General features: G+C 44.3%; 1 protein-coding gene across 1 annotated transcript in view; it reads right to left on the bottom strand.

The window, feature by feature from the left end:
• Positions 1-581: 581 nt before the first annotated feature.
• ANKHD1 (ankyrin repeat and KH domain containing 1) overlaps positions 582-13666 on the bottom strand; it is a 115218-nt gene continuing 102133 nt past the window's right edge. Inside the window, exons 31-37 of the mRNA XM_059825630.1 lie at positions 12890-13039; positions 10974-12589; positions 5729-5923; positions 4391-4645; positions 2866-3041; positions 1544-1708; positions 582-1078 (exon numbers count right to left, since the gene is read on the bottom strand). Of these exons, the coding sequence (XP_059681613.1) occupies positions 1019-1078; positions 1544-1708; positions 2866-3041; positions 4391-4645; positions 5729-5923; positions 10974-12589; positions 12890-13039 (2617 nt within the window). The 3' untranslated portion in view covers positions 582-1018. The remainder of the gene's footprint in view (positions 1079-1543; positions 1709-2865; positions 3042-4390; positions 4646-5728; positions 5924-10973; positions 12590-12889; positions 13040-13666) is intronic.

The raw sequence follows: 13666 nt of genomic DNA, 5'->3' as shown, positions 1-13666 counted from the left end.
TTAAGCAGTATGCAAAAATCCCCTTCCACCTCATGGAAAGGGCTTGAGGAGCTCTTACCAGATTTAAAGGGTTACAAGCAGCTTCGAATTGAATATATTACGTTTTTCTCTAGTGGGAAGTGGTCTCTGCTTTCCTAAGATCTGCTTCTAGGCAGCTGGCCACGGCAAGTCAGGTGAAGAAACCCTGCATTTACCTACAAGCTACCTATTTACCTTCTGCAAATTAAGATGCCATCAGTTGCCACGTTGTCAACTCAGCCCTTATTTCCAGCCCCTGAACAAAACCTGATCTCTCAGGCAACCCACCTGGAAAAAGAGTGCTAGAAGCAGCAGAACTAATCCGGAAGAAAAAAAAAAAGCGCAACCATGTTCACACACAAAAAAATAAAAGGCTAACAACTGGCAGGGACTCAGCAGGCCTTGTATCGCAGACGACTGCGGATCAAAACCCTCCCCCAAACCCTGACTGCATCCACATGCTAGTTACATGACCCTGAAAAGATGCATCACTGGGCATGGCAGCAGCTACCGATGACAACAACATGCAGCCTCTTCCAAAATTCTCACACACAACCTATAAATACTGTTCGCCTTTTATTGAATATTCAGGTAAATATTTCACATTAATACAGGCTACATAAAGTAGAGCCACTATACGACATGAAATTTACTCAGCTTTTCCTTTTAAGTATGTAAACAATTATACATGTATTTACCACCCTAAAAGGTTGAAATCATGTAATCAGCTAGTTCTCTGCTGCATACAAGGAGCGTTCAGTAGTGTTTAGCCAAAAGCACTAGTCTCATCTGATTTTTAAGTTCAAAATGGCTAAACTAACTGGAGAACAGAATCAGTTTGTATAGGTAAATCAATTTGTTCTTATACAACGGGCAATCAAGTTTCCATTGTTACAGCCCACAGAAAATTGCTTAGTTAGGCACATTAAAAAAATCCCCAGGGTTCTTCAAGCTCATAGAGATTCCCAAACAAGGCTAAAAAAGGACAGACCCCCTTAAATCAGTTGACGTACTTGAGATGCATGTTTCCAATGTGAGGTGCCCAGGTGCCAGGCCAAATCTACAGCAAGAAATAAAAAGACAAGTCTATTATGAAAACAAATAAAGGTTCCTTTAACAGAGCGTTTAACCACTAGAGGGCAAGCTTAAGGCTTCCCCCTAAAACACAACCAGACTGTCCCAAGGCTGGGAGCCCTCTTCAGCTCTGGCCAAGGTTTGACTGACAACCTGCAAGATGCTGAGTATGGTTATAAACCCTCTCACTTATAACAAAGTCGATTACCTGGCTGAGCAGTCTTGAAATGCTGCTTATTTTACCTGAAAGGTTTGGTACGGATAGCGCCATGTATTTTTTTATAAACACACACACACACACAGCAGGGGAAAAGTCATGCAAACGATCTCAATTCTAGTGTCAAAGAACTGAAAAAAAAGGCACCTCTCCAGAAATGAAGAAAACCAAAACAAAGCACAACACTGTAAAAAGCCCCAGGCAAGCAAAGGTGGAAAAAGGCAGCCACACTACCTGCTGAGCATCAGTACATTCTGTCGAGTTCTGGACAACTTTGATCATGGGATTCCAGGCGGGATCTGGAGTATGGAGCCCGTTAAAGAGGGGGCCTCCCGGGCCATCCGCTAGCTGAGGGTGCGAAGGTATTAGAGTGCCGCCGTACATGGAAATCGGTAGGCCCTGAGGGAACAAGAGAAAGCACCGTCAGTGAAGGCGGCAGTGATTGTGAAGGACGACTGTAGTACCATGTTTGCCAAGATGACAGAGGCAGTTCACGTCCATACGTAACGTTCACCTACTGGCAAATATCTCAGCACTGTGAGGAAATGGGGCATTGCTGCACACCTAGGCAGAGTATGGAATATGGTGACTCTTCTCAGAGCTTGAGACTCAAGTCTGTTTACCCATTTTTCTGAAATTGCACCTCGCCGGTATGCAGCAGCCTCTGCACAGCGCTTCCAGATGACCCCATAAAGCCAGACAAAGCAGCTGTACAAAGTGATCTCAGTGCTCCCTCCTCTCACCTCTGCAGCACGCAATAACCTTGGTGCATGCAGGGCTGCGGTCAGGGGCTGCACTTCAGCAAAGCCCATATATAGCTTGAGCCTGCAAGACTCCGAGTTGAAGGCTTTCTATAAATTACTAATGGCCATCTAAAATCTTCTCCCAGTTCAGGAAGAGCAAGTTACAGAGCAGCTTTTTGCAATTTTGAGATTTCTTTCCCATGTTTGACTGACTGTTGCTCTGTGATTTAGAAGATCCCAAGAGCACATGCTACAGCCACTCCTGAAACGTGCTGTGAGCAGGTCTGCTGTTGAGCACATCGCCCTCGACGTTCCTCCATTGGTGGCTGGGCTGACTAGGGCTTGGCTACATCCACCTGCCTCAAGCTACTTTCCAGCATTAACATACAAGGCACAAACTTGCAAGCAGTCCTCTCATCTTGCCGCCTCCTTAAGAAAGGCACGTAGTATTCACAGGCATGATTTGTACTGAAAGCATTAAGCAAACCTTTAATCAGCCTCAAGAGCTGAGCAAGCCTTATGAAACATTTCTGAGCAACTGAGCCTCTGAGAAAGGAAACGCTGGAGAGCGATGGAGGCATTCAGCTACTAGACAAGAGAATATCTGCAATCTACAAATTCTGGTTTTGTTTAAATGCCTTCATTTAAAGGCTTGGGCACCTTTTCTAGTCAGCACTGGGATGAAAGGAGGTTCAGGACTAGGCACAGCAAGCAACGGTAGAAGAGGCATACAGATACAGTGTAAAAAGGCAGAACAGGAAACACAAAGTCCTTGGTCATTTTATAGACTAAATCCAACCCTCTGTAACTTACTTTAGAAAAATCCACAAAACTATTTGGCATAGGTTGGTGGAAAATATTCGAGGGAGCCACTATTCCAGAGTCATCTCTCTCCATTGGCTGATGCTGAGAAAACGTGCCCGGGTCCGACAGCTGCTGATGCATCGGATGATTTCCCATGACAGGCTGAGACCAACCTGACAAGCCTTCTGGAAAGGAGGAGATTGAAAATGGCTGATTACAATTCATTGAAGAGACTCTGGAGTAGAATTCAGCAGCTGCACACACCTACATACACCCAAAGGCTCCCCGAAAACACGCAGCCGCAGAGGTACTTATGGCTCTGCTCTGAGCAAAGGCAGATCTTCCACAGCCTAGGCAAAGCAGGAAGATACCTGCAGTTTTTAGGCTAATAACCCATTACAGACAATGCAAAACACACAAGTCTTATCTGTACCGTCAAGGCCTCTCACAGGGAAGCTGCAGCAGGCAACGCTGTATAAGGCTGCCTACGAGCACACACACTGCTTTTCCCTCCAGCTCCCACATCCTCTCATGTACCATAGGAACACAGAAGAAAGTCACACTCAGGACAGGAGCAAAAATAGGGAAAGAAGAGAGACTGGCGAGGCCAGGGAAGTTCAGCCAGGCACATGCCATCTGCATGTACATTCATCTTGATCCTCCAGACAAGTGTGGAGATAACGGAGACTACTAGGAACTGCAAGTTTCAGGTGTCCACAGCAGAACAGTTAAGATCCAATAAACGTCCAAGCATTGTCTGGGAGCACATATAAGCTTTTCTTGAAAAAAACCCACAGCAATACTGAGACACTAAGTTAACCAAAGTATGGAGGGCTTCACTGAAAAATATAACACATAGAGGACTATTAAACATTTGTCTTTAAAGTTACCAACGGAAACCCTTTACACCTCAAATGCTGCAGCTCCTCCTTTCCACAAGAACCTCTAACTGTCAGGATATTGAACGTAAAACTTCAGCTGTTTCAAAGCCATCCTTTTGAAACTGGGGCTGCCTGGAACAGAAGTTACCTCCTACTATTCAAGAGTCACAAGGAAATCAATGCAAAATCAGCATTCACAACTATGTGTTTCTGGATGCATTAGCTGCACCACAGCTAACATCTTAAAATGTTAACGGAAAGCAAGCTAGAAGCTTAGACAGAAGCAGTTGTCCTTTTAGGTCAAGGGTCAGACTTGGAAATGGACCCCCTTAACAGATAGAAGTTGTTTACTTTTTAAATTCTGTATCATTCAACAGATTCAATACAAAATTTCTGAACTGTTCTCAGGGTTTACAAGTGTACACTGACAGATAATCCAGGTTGGGCGAGAACCACCTATGTTAGGAGAGAAAACCACAGCCCTTTCACTGATACGTGCTCTCCCACCAGTTTTCTCTTCAGGATGTACTACACGAAAGTTGATTAGAGACTGTGGAACTTTATTCCTTCTCCCAACTTTCTTTTCAAATGTAGTACTTTCAAAAGGCCCTATAAGTTTCTTTAGGCTACCCCAGGCTGTACAACAGACTTACCAGATACACTGTTAACTCCAAAGGACCAAATACCGCTATGACCGACAGGAGCTGTGAAGTTGGTTCCTAAGGGCGTAGGAGTGACAGATCCTCCCTGTCGAATTCTAGCAAGCCTTTCTGTCCCGATGGGAGGGGGTACCTTTCGATCTTGATTGGCGTTACCCGTTTTTGGCTGGCCCAAGTTAGAAGGTGCAGAAGCAGCTGAAAGGGGCGAAGATGATCCTGAGGAAACTGATGGAATAGGAGATTCACCTGCTGAAAAGAATATTTCTCTTGCTTAATTACACACAAAGCACACAAGCTAGCAAGCATAAATACTACCCGCTCTATCCCCCCAAAATTATCTCAAAGCAAATGATAAAAAAGGTTTTAAAGGCTTTTTTGGCAAGCATTCTTCAAGTCTTTCACAGAAATTCTGTTTAGAGTTTATTTTAACTCTAAAATCAACATTGTAACACAAATGCTTTCAGCCATCAGAATCGTATGATATTCTCATGACATAGCAGTACGTCTAAATTAATTACAAGAAAGAATAAGAAACATGGAAGAGTTTCAGGAAGAGGTGAAAACATCAGCCAAAATACCATAAATATCTAAACAGCCTCGTTTTGGTATCCACCACTTCCAGCAGAAGACAAATTAGACAGCTTCCCAAAGCCACGTGTGTAACATCAGAGCGTAAGTCCCACCAACTTCAGAAGCGTCACTGACTCTTCTCAGGAAATCCAACTTCCTTTGAGCACTCATTTAAACGTTTTGGTTCTTAAGCTCAGAGTGGCAATGAAGTTGCATGCAGTGACATGAAAAGCCTCTTCACTTAAGATTCTGAATCAAAGACCCGTATTTTCTGTAAAGCTACTTCCATGTTCTTCCCATTAGGAGGAAAACCCACTGTTACCTCAGATGATGCTTAAAGATTTTGGAACATTTTAAGTAATACGAAATCATTCCAGAATCCCAATTAAAAAAAGAAAAAAGGCAAGTATAACTTCAAACCATGGCAAACATGACATTTTCACCTATTATTATACTATTCGGAGGGGAATCTTTAGCTTGGTATAATCACTTCCGCTCCCCCACAGCTTCATGCCCTCTCCTCTCAGAGCCTATGATGACTGATTTTTTTTTTGGCCAAATATGCCTTTAGTAATGCTACCAGAACTAATGGCATTTTGCATGGGAAAAAACACAAAATAGTACAGCCCGGGATTAGCATGCCATCCTCACAGCTGCTAAAAGGAACTGGAAAGCATTTTGTGCATCACTGGGTAATGTCCCCTCAAGTTATAAAATCTACTAAAGACAATAGCTATGAATTTATAGTTAACTAAGACAGACCCATGAAGTTCCTACATGAATTTGTTGCGCTTGTCCAAGGATGTGGTGAAAAATGCTGTCTGTTAAAGCTGGGAGTCCCAACAGGCGCTGGCCCTTGAAGGTAAACCCGTGCTCCTTGTATGTTTGCTGAAAAGCCTGTCAAAGGACCTGAAGAAGAAGTTGTAGAGCTGTTGGATGGATCTAGAGAGGGTAAGCCTGAAATAAACATAAATTTGATTAAATATCTCTCTTTGGGAACCTGCTTCAAAGCACCAGAGAGAGCTAGTGCTCCAAATATAATTAAAGCATCTCATCACCTTTGGGGGTATCTGCACAGGGTAAGTTCATTTTACAGGTGCACGATTCTCCCTTAGAAACCGACAGAAGGCATTTCTGTATGCTCTCTGTTTTGGCCTGAAGTTTTAACAAAAACAGCCATCCCTTCCGTCACTGAAAGGAAATGATCTTAGCAGGGAGGGCAAAGGAGGAAAGCTGGGAGTGGCAAGGATCTTTGCTTACGAAAAAGCCACACAAGTCAAACAGGGATACAGGGCTCTATAAAAGTCCCAGGGGAATCCGGCACCGGGGAAGTAGTTCACTGCAGTACGGTTTTTGCCATCCTATAGGTACATTCACATATAGATCGGTCAGAGCATGCTGTGTCCAGAGAAACAGGGCTGACGATACACAGCACAACAGGCGAGGGGGCTGCTTTCTACAGGGATGCGTGAGAGGAAGGGAGAGATGGAGAGAAAGTTCAAAGTCCCACAAAAATTATTAGCAAGGGGGAATTACAGTTTTTTAATAAGCCAAAGCTTTTAAGTACTTTTCCAAAATGTTGTAAAAGCCCTTATCACACGTTATTACCTGAAAGCAGAAAACGGGCATGGCCGTATGTTCACCTGAGTTTTGGGTTTAGTTTCAAGGGCCTATTAAACAAGATTAGTTTCAAAACCATTTAAACATTTCAAAATGACCACAACCAGGACCAGCCTATATTGCTGCAGAGCAAGGTTGAAGGTTGTACCTATGTACACCACAGCAGCCTGCAAACAGCAGTGGTGACAGGCAATACCTTAGGTCATAGACTAGAAGAGCACCTTTCACTGCCTGGATACATTCCTGAAAGCCAGGTCTTTTTTCCCCAGTATTATCAACCAAGTCAACCTGATTTACTGCTTCCAGAAGTGCCAGATCCAACCTGCTCACATTGACAGAAATGACTCTCTGGATTTGAAGGAGATATTTTTCTCACTAGCCCTACCCCAAAGTTTAAAAAAAGAGAAGTCTCCACTACAGACAAGGAGAAATAAATCACCACCACCAACAGAACATGGGGTGCTCAGACGAGGGGAACCTGAACATGGGAGGACAATCTTTCAGGGGTTGTCACAGCGCAAAGTTGGAGACTCCGTGGCTATGAGGAGGATGCTAATGCCTGTGCAGGCTGCCTGTAAACGTAGTTTGATTGATCTGCGTTTGTCTAGAGCTGCAGACCGGCCTCCAGCACAGAGCCTAGCCGTAAGCAGATTGCAACACCTCCAGCTGAGGGCCCTCCCTGGGCATCTGCCACGGAGCTGCTGACTTGCTAACCCTCCCTCCACAAAAGTCAACTCAGAGGTAGTCAAGAGGCCCCTACGCTGACCGATTCCACCACACATCAAAAGCAGGTTTCCAGCTGGCTGACAAACCACCGAAGATCACGAGTCTCTGCCCCATACAGAAGGGGTAACAGAGCTGCTGCTGCCCATGGGGACTGCTGGTTTCCTAAACAGAGAACAAGGCAGAGATTATGACAAAAATAGCTCTTCTGCAGAAGACAGATGCCCAGCCGTGTCTTTTGAAGGCTTGGCAGGATGGGTACACAGCTTTCCCAGTGCAATGACTGTACAGTCAAGACCATTTCAGCACTGCTGTGTATTTCCTACAGGTTGAAGGAAGTGTGACAGCCAGAGATGCACAAATTCAACAGAGTAGTCAGTTTTCAGGTTGTACAGAACACTTTTTATCATTATCTTGCCTTTCGTGAAAGTGGATAAAAAAACCCTTTGCTCAGTATTAAAAATGGCTTCTATGAACGATGATTTACAGAATCCTGATTTCAGTAATAAGCTTCCTATTTATGTACTTACCAACAAAATCAGGTTTTGTAATACTAAAACCTTTTGCAATACCATACTTTGCAGTTACTTGGGCCACGAATTCAAACTCTTCATCATGCTCTGAAAGCATAACTGAGCTTTCAAGACTGGTGTATCAATCTCACAGAAACTTTCTCCAAAATTCAGTTTATCAAAGCCCCCAGGCACTTCTGCAGAAATTGGTTATTGCAAGGGCTACCTTCACTTTTAGAGAAACAGCCACGACACTTGGGTCACTCCATGTACAACAGGAAACCCAGCCATTTCATGCAACTTCATACTCATGTGCCGCTTCCTAAGCTGGCATATTTCAATTTTGCGATACCTTTTAATGCTACATGAGCAAGGTCTCAAACCCCTTCTTAAAATGCAGAGGAAAGTAGTAACAAATAGAATTCTTTTGGTCTTCTCCACAACCTCCCCAAATACTTGGGCTAAGTCTGCCCTCAATTGCAAGCTGCTGGGACAAGAGATCTAAAGACAGTAAGACAAAAGGCCATTTCCAGAACAGATCCACAGCCAGCAAGGAGATCTTTATGTTTATCTGTGCCTCAAAGGAACCAGTGAATCAGAGAAAACTCAAGCTGCAACTGAGCTTACCCCTGAATAAGAAAAGCAGAATACCCAAACTGAGGTGACAACTTGTTAAGGAAAAGCTGGTTTAATGCACAATCAAATTATATTAAATCTTCACCAAATCAGCTTAGAGGTGATCACCAAGAGAAGTTGATTTGTGGAAAAATTTGCCACAGCCCAACTGTGCAAGACAGGCACAGAATACAAACCTCTGCTCCATCAGGTGTAGAGTCACAGCCGAGATTAGAGGATCGGTGTCCACCTGCTTTGATGGCCATTACCACTCCCTCTCATCAGACAAAAGCGTACTGAATTGCCAGGCAAGGCCCAGACCACTCCTTGTCCATCGCACTGCTGTTGGCCAAAGTGTAAGCCAGCAGGGACTGGCCCTTTTCCCCCCTTCTCAAGATCTCATGAAACCTGCCACCGAACCCTATGGAAACAGCCAAGGTAGTCCCCAGTTCAACCCACCTCAGAGGCTGAGCTGAGCAGAAAGGTCTGTTCCCCTGCGAAGAGCCGGTGAATGAGATGGGTGGACAGACCACAGGACCACACTTGGGCTCCAAGGGAAGGCATCGGAGAGGTCCTCAGCATACCGTCCCCGCTCCTTTCCTCACTATCACACCTTCAAAATAACCCCCTTCACCCCAGGCTCCCCTAACCCCTCCCCTCCTCCTGTGTGACAGACAATTTAGATTCTGAAACAAAGGTCATCAAAAGCAGTATTAAGCAGAATAACATTAAATGAATCAACTAAGGACCTGACTAACCAGTCACCTCCTGCCAGGCAGAATTTTAGCTGCATCTCTACCTATTTGCAGTTCTTCTTCACTTTGCAATATCCTACTCAAATTCCAGCTCAGAAAAAGTGTGTTCTGTCCAAGTATTTTTGCGCTTCAGTTGAGAAGAGCTTCACACTTATGTCCCCAAAGTCAATTGCGTAAGCTCTCCTTGGCATCTACCTAACCTTCCTAACTGACGGAAGAAACAGATTTAGCCTACCTTTTAAATACTTACAGTCATTTAAGGATATATAAAGGACCAAGAACTTCTTCCCAATGACAAACAGATGATCTTAGCATAAGGGAACAGCAAAATTTTTCGCTGCTATGGGAAGTCCCAGTCAGCTGTCTTTGTATATGCAGGATGCTATCATCAGAAAAATCAGCAGATCCCATTTGCCATAAGCTTCCTTCCCCGGGGGTTATTCCAGCAACAGCCATCTCCCAGTTGAGAGCGCTGCAGAGCAAAAGCTGAGCCAACATAAAGCGTTTCTGCAGTCTGCTGAGGAGGGTTTGGCAATTCTTTTATTAGCAGCCTATCTGATGAACAAGGTCCAGTTACTTTACCTTCCACAGCCTTAGTTACATCTGGTTCTGCTTACTGCGCTGGGACTGGACGTGGCTCAAGAGCTCTAGGTATTCACTCACTCTGCAGAGCTATACAACCCAAATTAAACTATTGAGAAAACTACAGTCATAGCAAACATCCCAGTTTTGTGGTTAAAGCTAGTCAGAGAGAAGTGTTCTGGTTTTCAGAAGTCCTGCACATTTGTAAATCAACTGAGAGGAACGGGAATGCTGAAAATCATCATTCCTCACCACCACGTTTTCCAAATGCCCCCTTCTCCTTTAGTCTGAAAGTCAAACTACTTGACCTGTCCCGATCCAGCATTCAAGTCCTGAAGCGTTAGCCCCAATATCTAACATACACTGCGGGGGTAAAAACAACTTCAAAGCAAGGTTCACTAGCTACCCAGCTTCAAGGCACCACAAAGCCATTATGGCGAGAATGAAGGGTGGCACAGACTAGATCTCTTGAGGGTCCCTTCCAGCCAAATGGGTGCAGCCAGTTGCCTGCAACATAGTTTGAACACTAAGATGATAATAAACCTTCAGGCAGAGCACAGCAAGGGCAGGGAGCTCACTGTGAGTGTTCCTAACCCATTTCAAATAAATGCAGGTAAGTTTGAACTGCTATACTTAACAGCAGGACAGAAACTTCCTAATAAAACACACCATGCAGTTGCACAGAATTTCCCAAAGCACAACATAGGCTTCTTAAAATCTCTGAGCCATATCGAGAGACAAAAAGTAGAGAGTTCACCATCACTGAGTCAAGCTGGAGTGTCAAGATAAAATATTGAACAACTGCATGCAGTCACTCCTGCAGCTGGAACCTGTCAAGAGTCCCGGCCCCGCTGTTTCAGGTTTGGTATCACCCAACCCTATGTCCCATTTCCAACCCAAAAGCTAAAATCAATGCTACTCTGAACACTACAAACACGTGGAAGCATTCCTGTGTCTTACAGAGGACAAGCAATGCAACATCTGCCATGTTCCCAACACCTAACATCCTAGAAGAGCTGAGGAAAAGAGGAAAAAAGTAATCATCAACAGTTTAAAGAGCACTCGATAAAAATAGGCCTTCATCATTACATTAGTATTCTCTAACTGTCATTCGTAAACTACTTCTTAATCCGTCTGAGATGATCAAAGTGTAACACCCGGAGAAAGAATTCTGTCCAGTGTATGATCTTAATGACTTACCTACAGGACTAGTCGAAACCCGTTGGGAAGGTGGCCTGAAACCAGGAGCCTTGGAGTTGTCAGGATGCACATTTTCCACGTGTCCTAGCACAGAGTTATTCAGAAAAGTAGACTGAACAGTGAAAGATGGGTCAGCTGCTGCTCGGGTAGAGAGTGGACAGTCTCCCCATCCTTGGTTAGCTGGCACCTGGTTGCTATCAAAAAGACTACTAAAGTGATTGAAGAGCGTTGCTGGCCCAAAGGTAGGAGGCAATGATTTGTTTGCTGGGTTAATGTGCATCTGAGAACCGTTCATAACGTTCATGGCTGACGAAAGCTGCACTGCAGCAGGTGGACCTTGAGAAGGTGTTAAAGGAACTTGATTTGTAACAAAAATAGACTGAGGATCTTGATGGAGGTTTGCATTTGGTACCACTGAATAGAAAGAACCTCTGGACTGCATCCTATGAGTAACTCGAGGTGCTGGTACGGCTACTTGAGGTAAGTTACTGTTGTCCTGATTATCTGCAACAACTGACCTGGGTGATGCTAAGCTTAAAGGAGCAGTTTCTGAGCTGGATGAAAAAGGCATCGACATGGAAGGATTGATCTCTGACATGCTGGTTGGCAGTATTTCATCTTGGACGTTATTTAGCGGTGCAGGGCTGCTCGACGGGCGAGCTTCGGTGACTCCTGAGTTGCTGCTAGCTGACATACTGCAACTACTTGCAACCGAAGATGGGGCGCATGCATTTGCAGCGGGCTGGTCTGGTGTTGACACCTTCTCTTTAGGTGCTGAGACAGCTGAAAAAGAGTCCGCTTTATGTGCAGAATGCTGCGTTTGCGGAGCATTAGATGGCAGAAATGCTGTGGGCACTTGCCCATTGTTTGGGGTGGCAGAGGAAGCTGAAGGCAGAGTGCTACAGGTGCTCGTCACAGTTGAGATTGCTGTTGCTGCAGCACTTGTCTTGGGAACGCAGGCAAACAACTGCTTTCTGACCGAAGAGGGAGTCCGATTACTGGTTACACACAGCGGTTGGGTGGAAGCAGCTACAGAAGAGACAGTAATGGGACAACTAGAAGTAGCTAATCCAGGAGACTCCGTCTGTAAAATATTTCCATTCTGACTACCTACACGACTCGAACTATTATGCTTTGGAGAGCTGTTTGTGCTGCCAGGGTTAACTGGTCTCACTGGGAATGGTCCCCAAGTGTTCGGTGAAGGTGAAAAAGTTCCTCCAAATTGGGCCATAGGTAAGCGAGGGTGCCGGATCTGTTGCATAGTTTGGGCAGCCAGCAAGGCAAAATGAGGGTGAGAATAAGCTAGAGGAAGAGACACCGGAAAAGATGAGCGCACATTCGCTGGGACGTTCTTGTTTAATTTGTTAGTAGGCTGGAAAGTAGATAGTGTTGATGACTGTGATGTGACCAGGGGCGGTGCTCCGAGAGGAAAGGAGTTCTTGTTTGAAGCAGTCGCAGTGCTGACTCCAGATGAAAAGTTTGCATGGATTGATTTGGTACTCGAAGCAGGTGTTCTTATATGAGTTTTAGGAATCAAGTCTTCCAGTTCCTTGGCAGGATCTTGAATAAGGGCATTGATGAGTTGCACTGCGTATCGCGTTGACTCTGTACCACCCCTAGATTAAATACAAACATATTTATCTTTTGCAAAAGGAAGCCCCACTTTGTGCAACATTCCGTAGCCTCAATTTTATACTGATCTGCAAGTCTATTGCATTTTTACTCCAATAAGTTATTTCTTGACTTTTGCCTATCTTAAGGATTATCTTTGAAGTAGACCTTCAGCGTATCTTGGCAGTAGTAATATATATTCTACTCCAGTACCAAGAAGCTAAATATGTCCTGTCTTAAAAAGCAAACTTCTTAATAAATGACATTGTGGACTAACTCAGGACTTTCATTTCTAGATACCGTACCTTATAGTGATCATTCTCTCTCCATTCTTATCTTTTTGCTTATCAACATCGATATGGGCACCAGTGACATCTTGAATCGCTGTGATGTTGCACCCACCTCTTCCCATTATTCTGGATACGACAGAAGCTGGGACAGATAATTTCTTTGACCTATATCACAAAGATCACAAACCTGTGAAATGTATTCAAACTTTAAAGGCATACAAAAATCCTTTGCTGTCTGACAGGTGGCTGAAGCAATATTCTTAAGTTTCAGGGCAGCATGTGGTTTTCTGCTGATATTTTCTTCACCCTTTGGAGCCTCTCTAAAACTCCCCCACTCAAATTACTCATCATCCTCAGTATCTTACGAGGATTCTCCAGAAGCATTTACTGTGTTACTTTTGTAACACAGAGGTATGTCCCTCACACTGCCTCAGAAAAAAATTTTGGATTTTATCTTGTGTACCTTCAATGTGAGACAAATCCTTAGCTTATCAACCTAAATTTACATAAATAGCGCTACTTCAAATATAAAAGCCCATTCTTGGCTACTGTGATCATTTACGGAAAAGACAGGGTGATTTTCCAGTGTTTTCACAGTGATCAGCTCTGTAATACCACTTGCTTTCACAGCCCTTTTTAGTGTCCACCTCTCTCAGACGTCAAGATCTGAAAGTTTATCGGTAACACTACGCAACGGTGGATGGCAGATGGTTAAGTTGTGCAGTTCTGTGACTTAAGGAGCTGCTGGAAGCCACTGTGAAGGCAGCACAGATTTTCAGAAGCAGGCTCACT

Source organism: Gavia stellata, chromosome 16 (assembly GCF_030936135.1).
Source record: "Gavia stellata isolate bGavSte3 chromosome 16, bGavSte3.hap2, whole genome shotgun sequence".
In the NCBI taxonomy this organism is placed as follows: Eukaryota; Metazoa; Chordata; class Aves; order Gaviiformes; family Gaviidae; genus Gavia; species Gavia stellata.
This window is presented reverse-complemented; position numbering and strand designations above follow the sequence as displayed.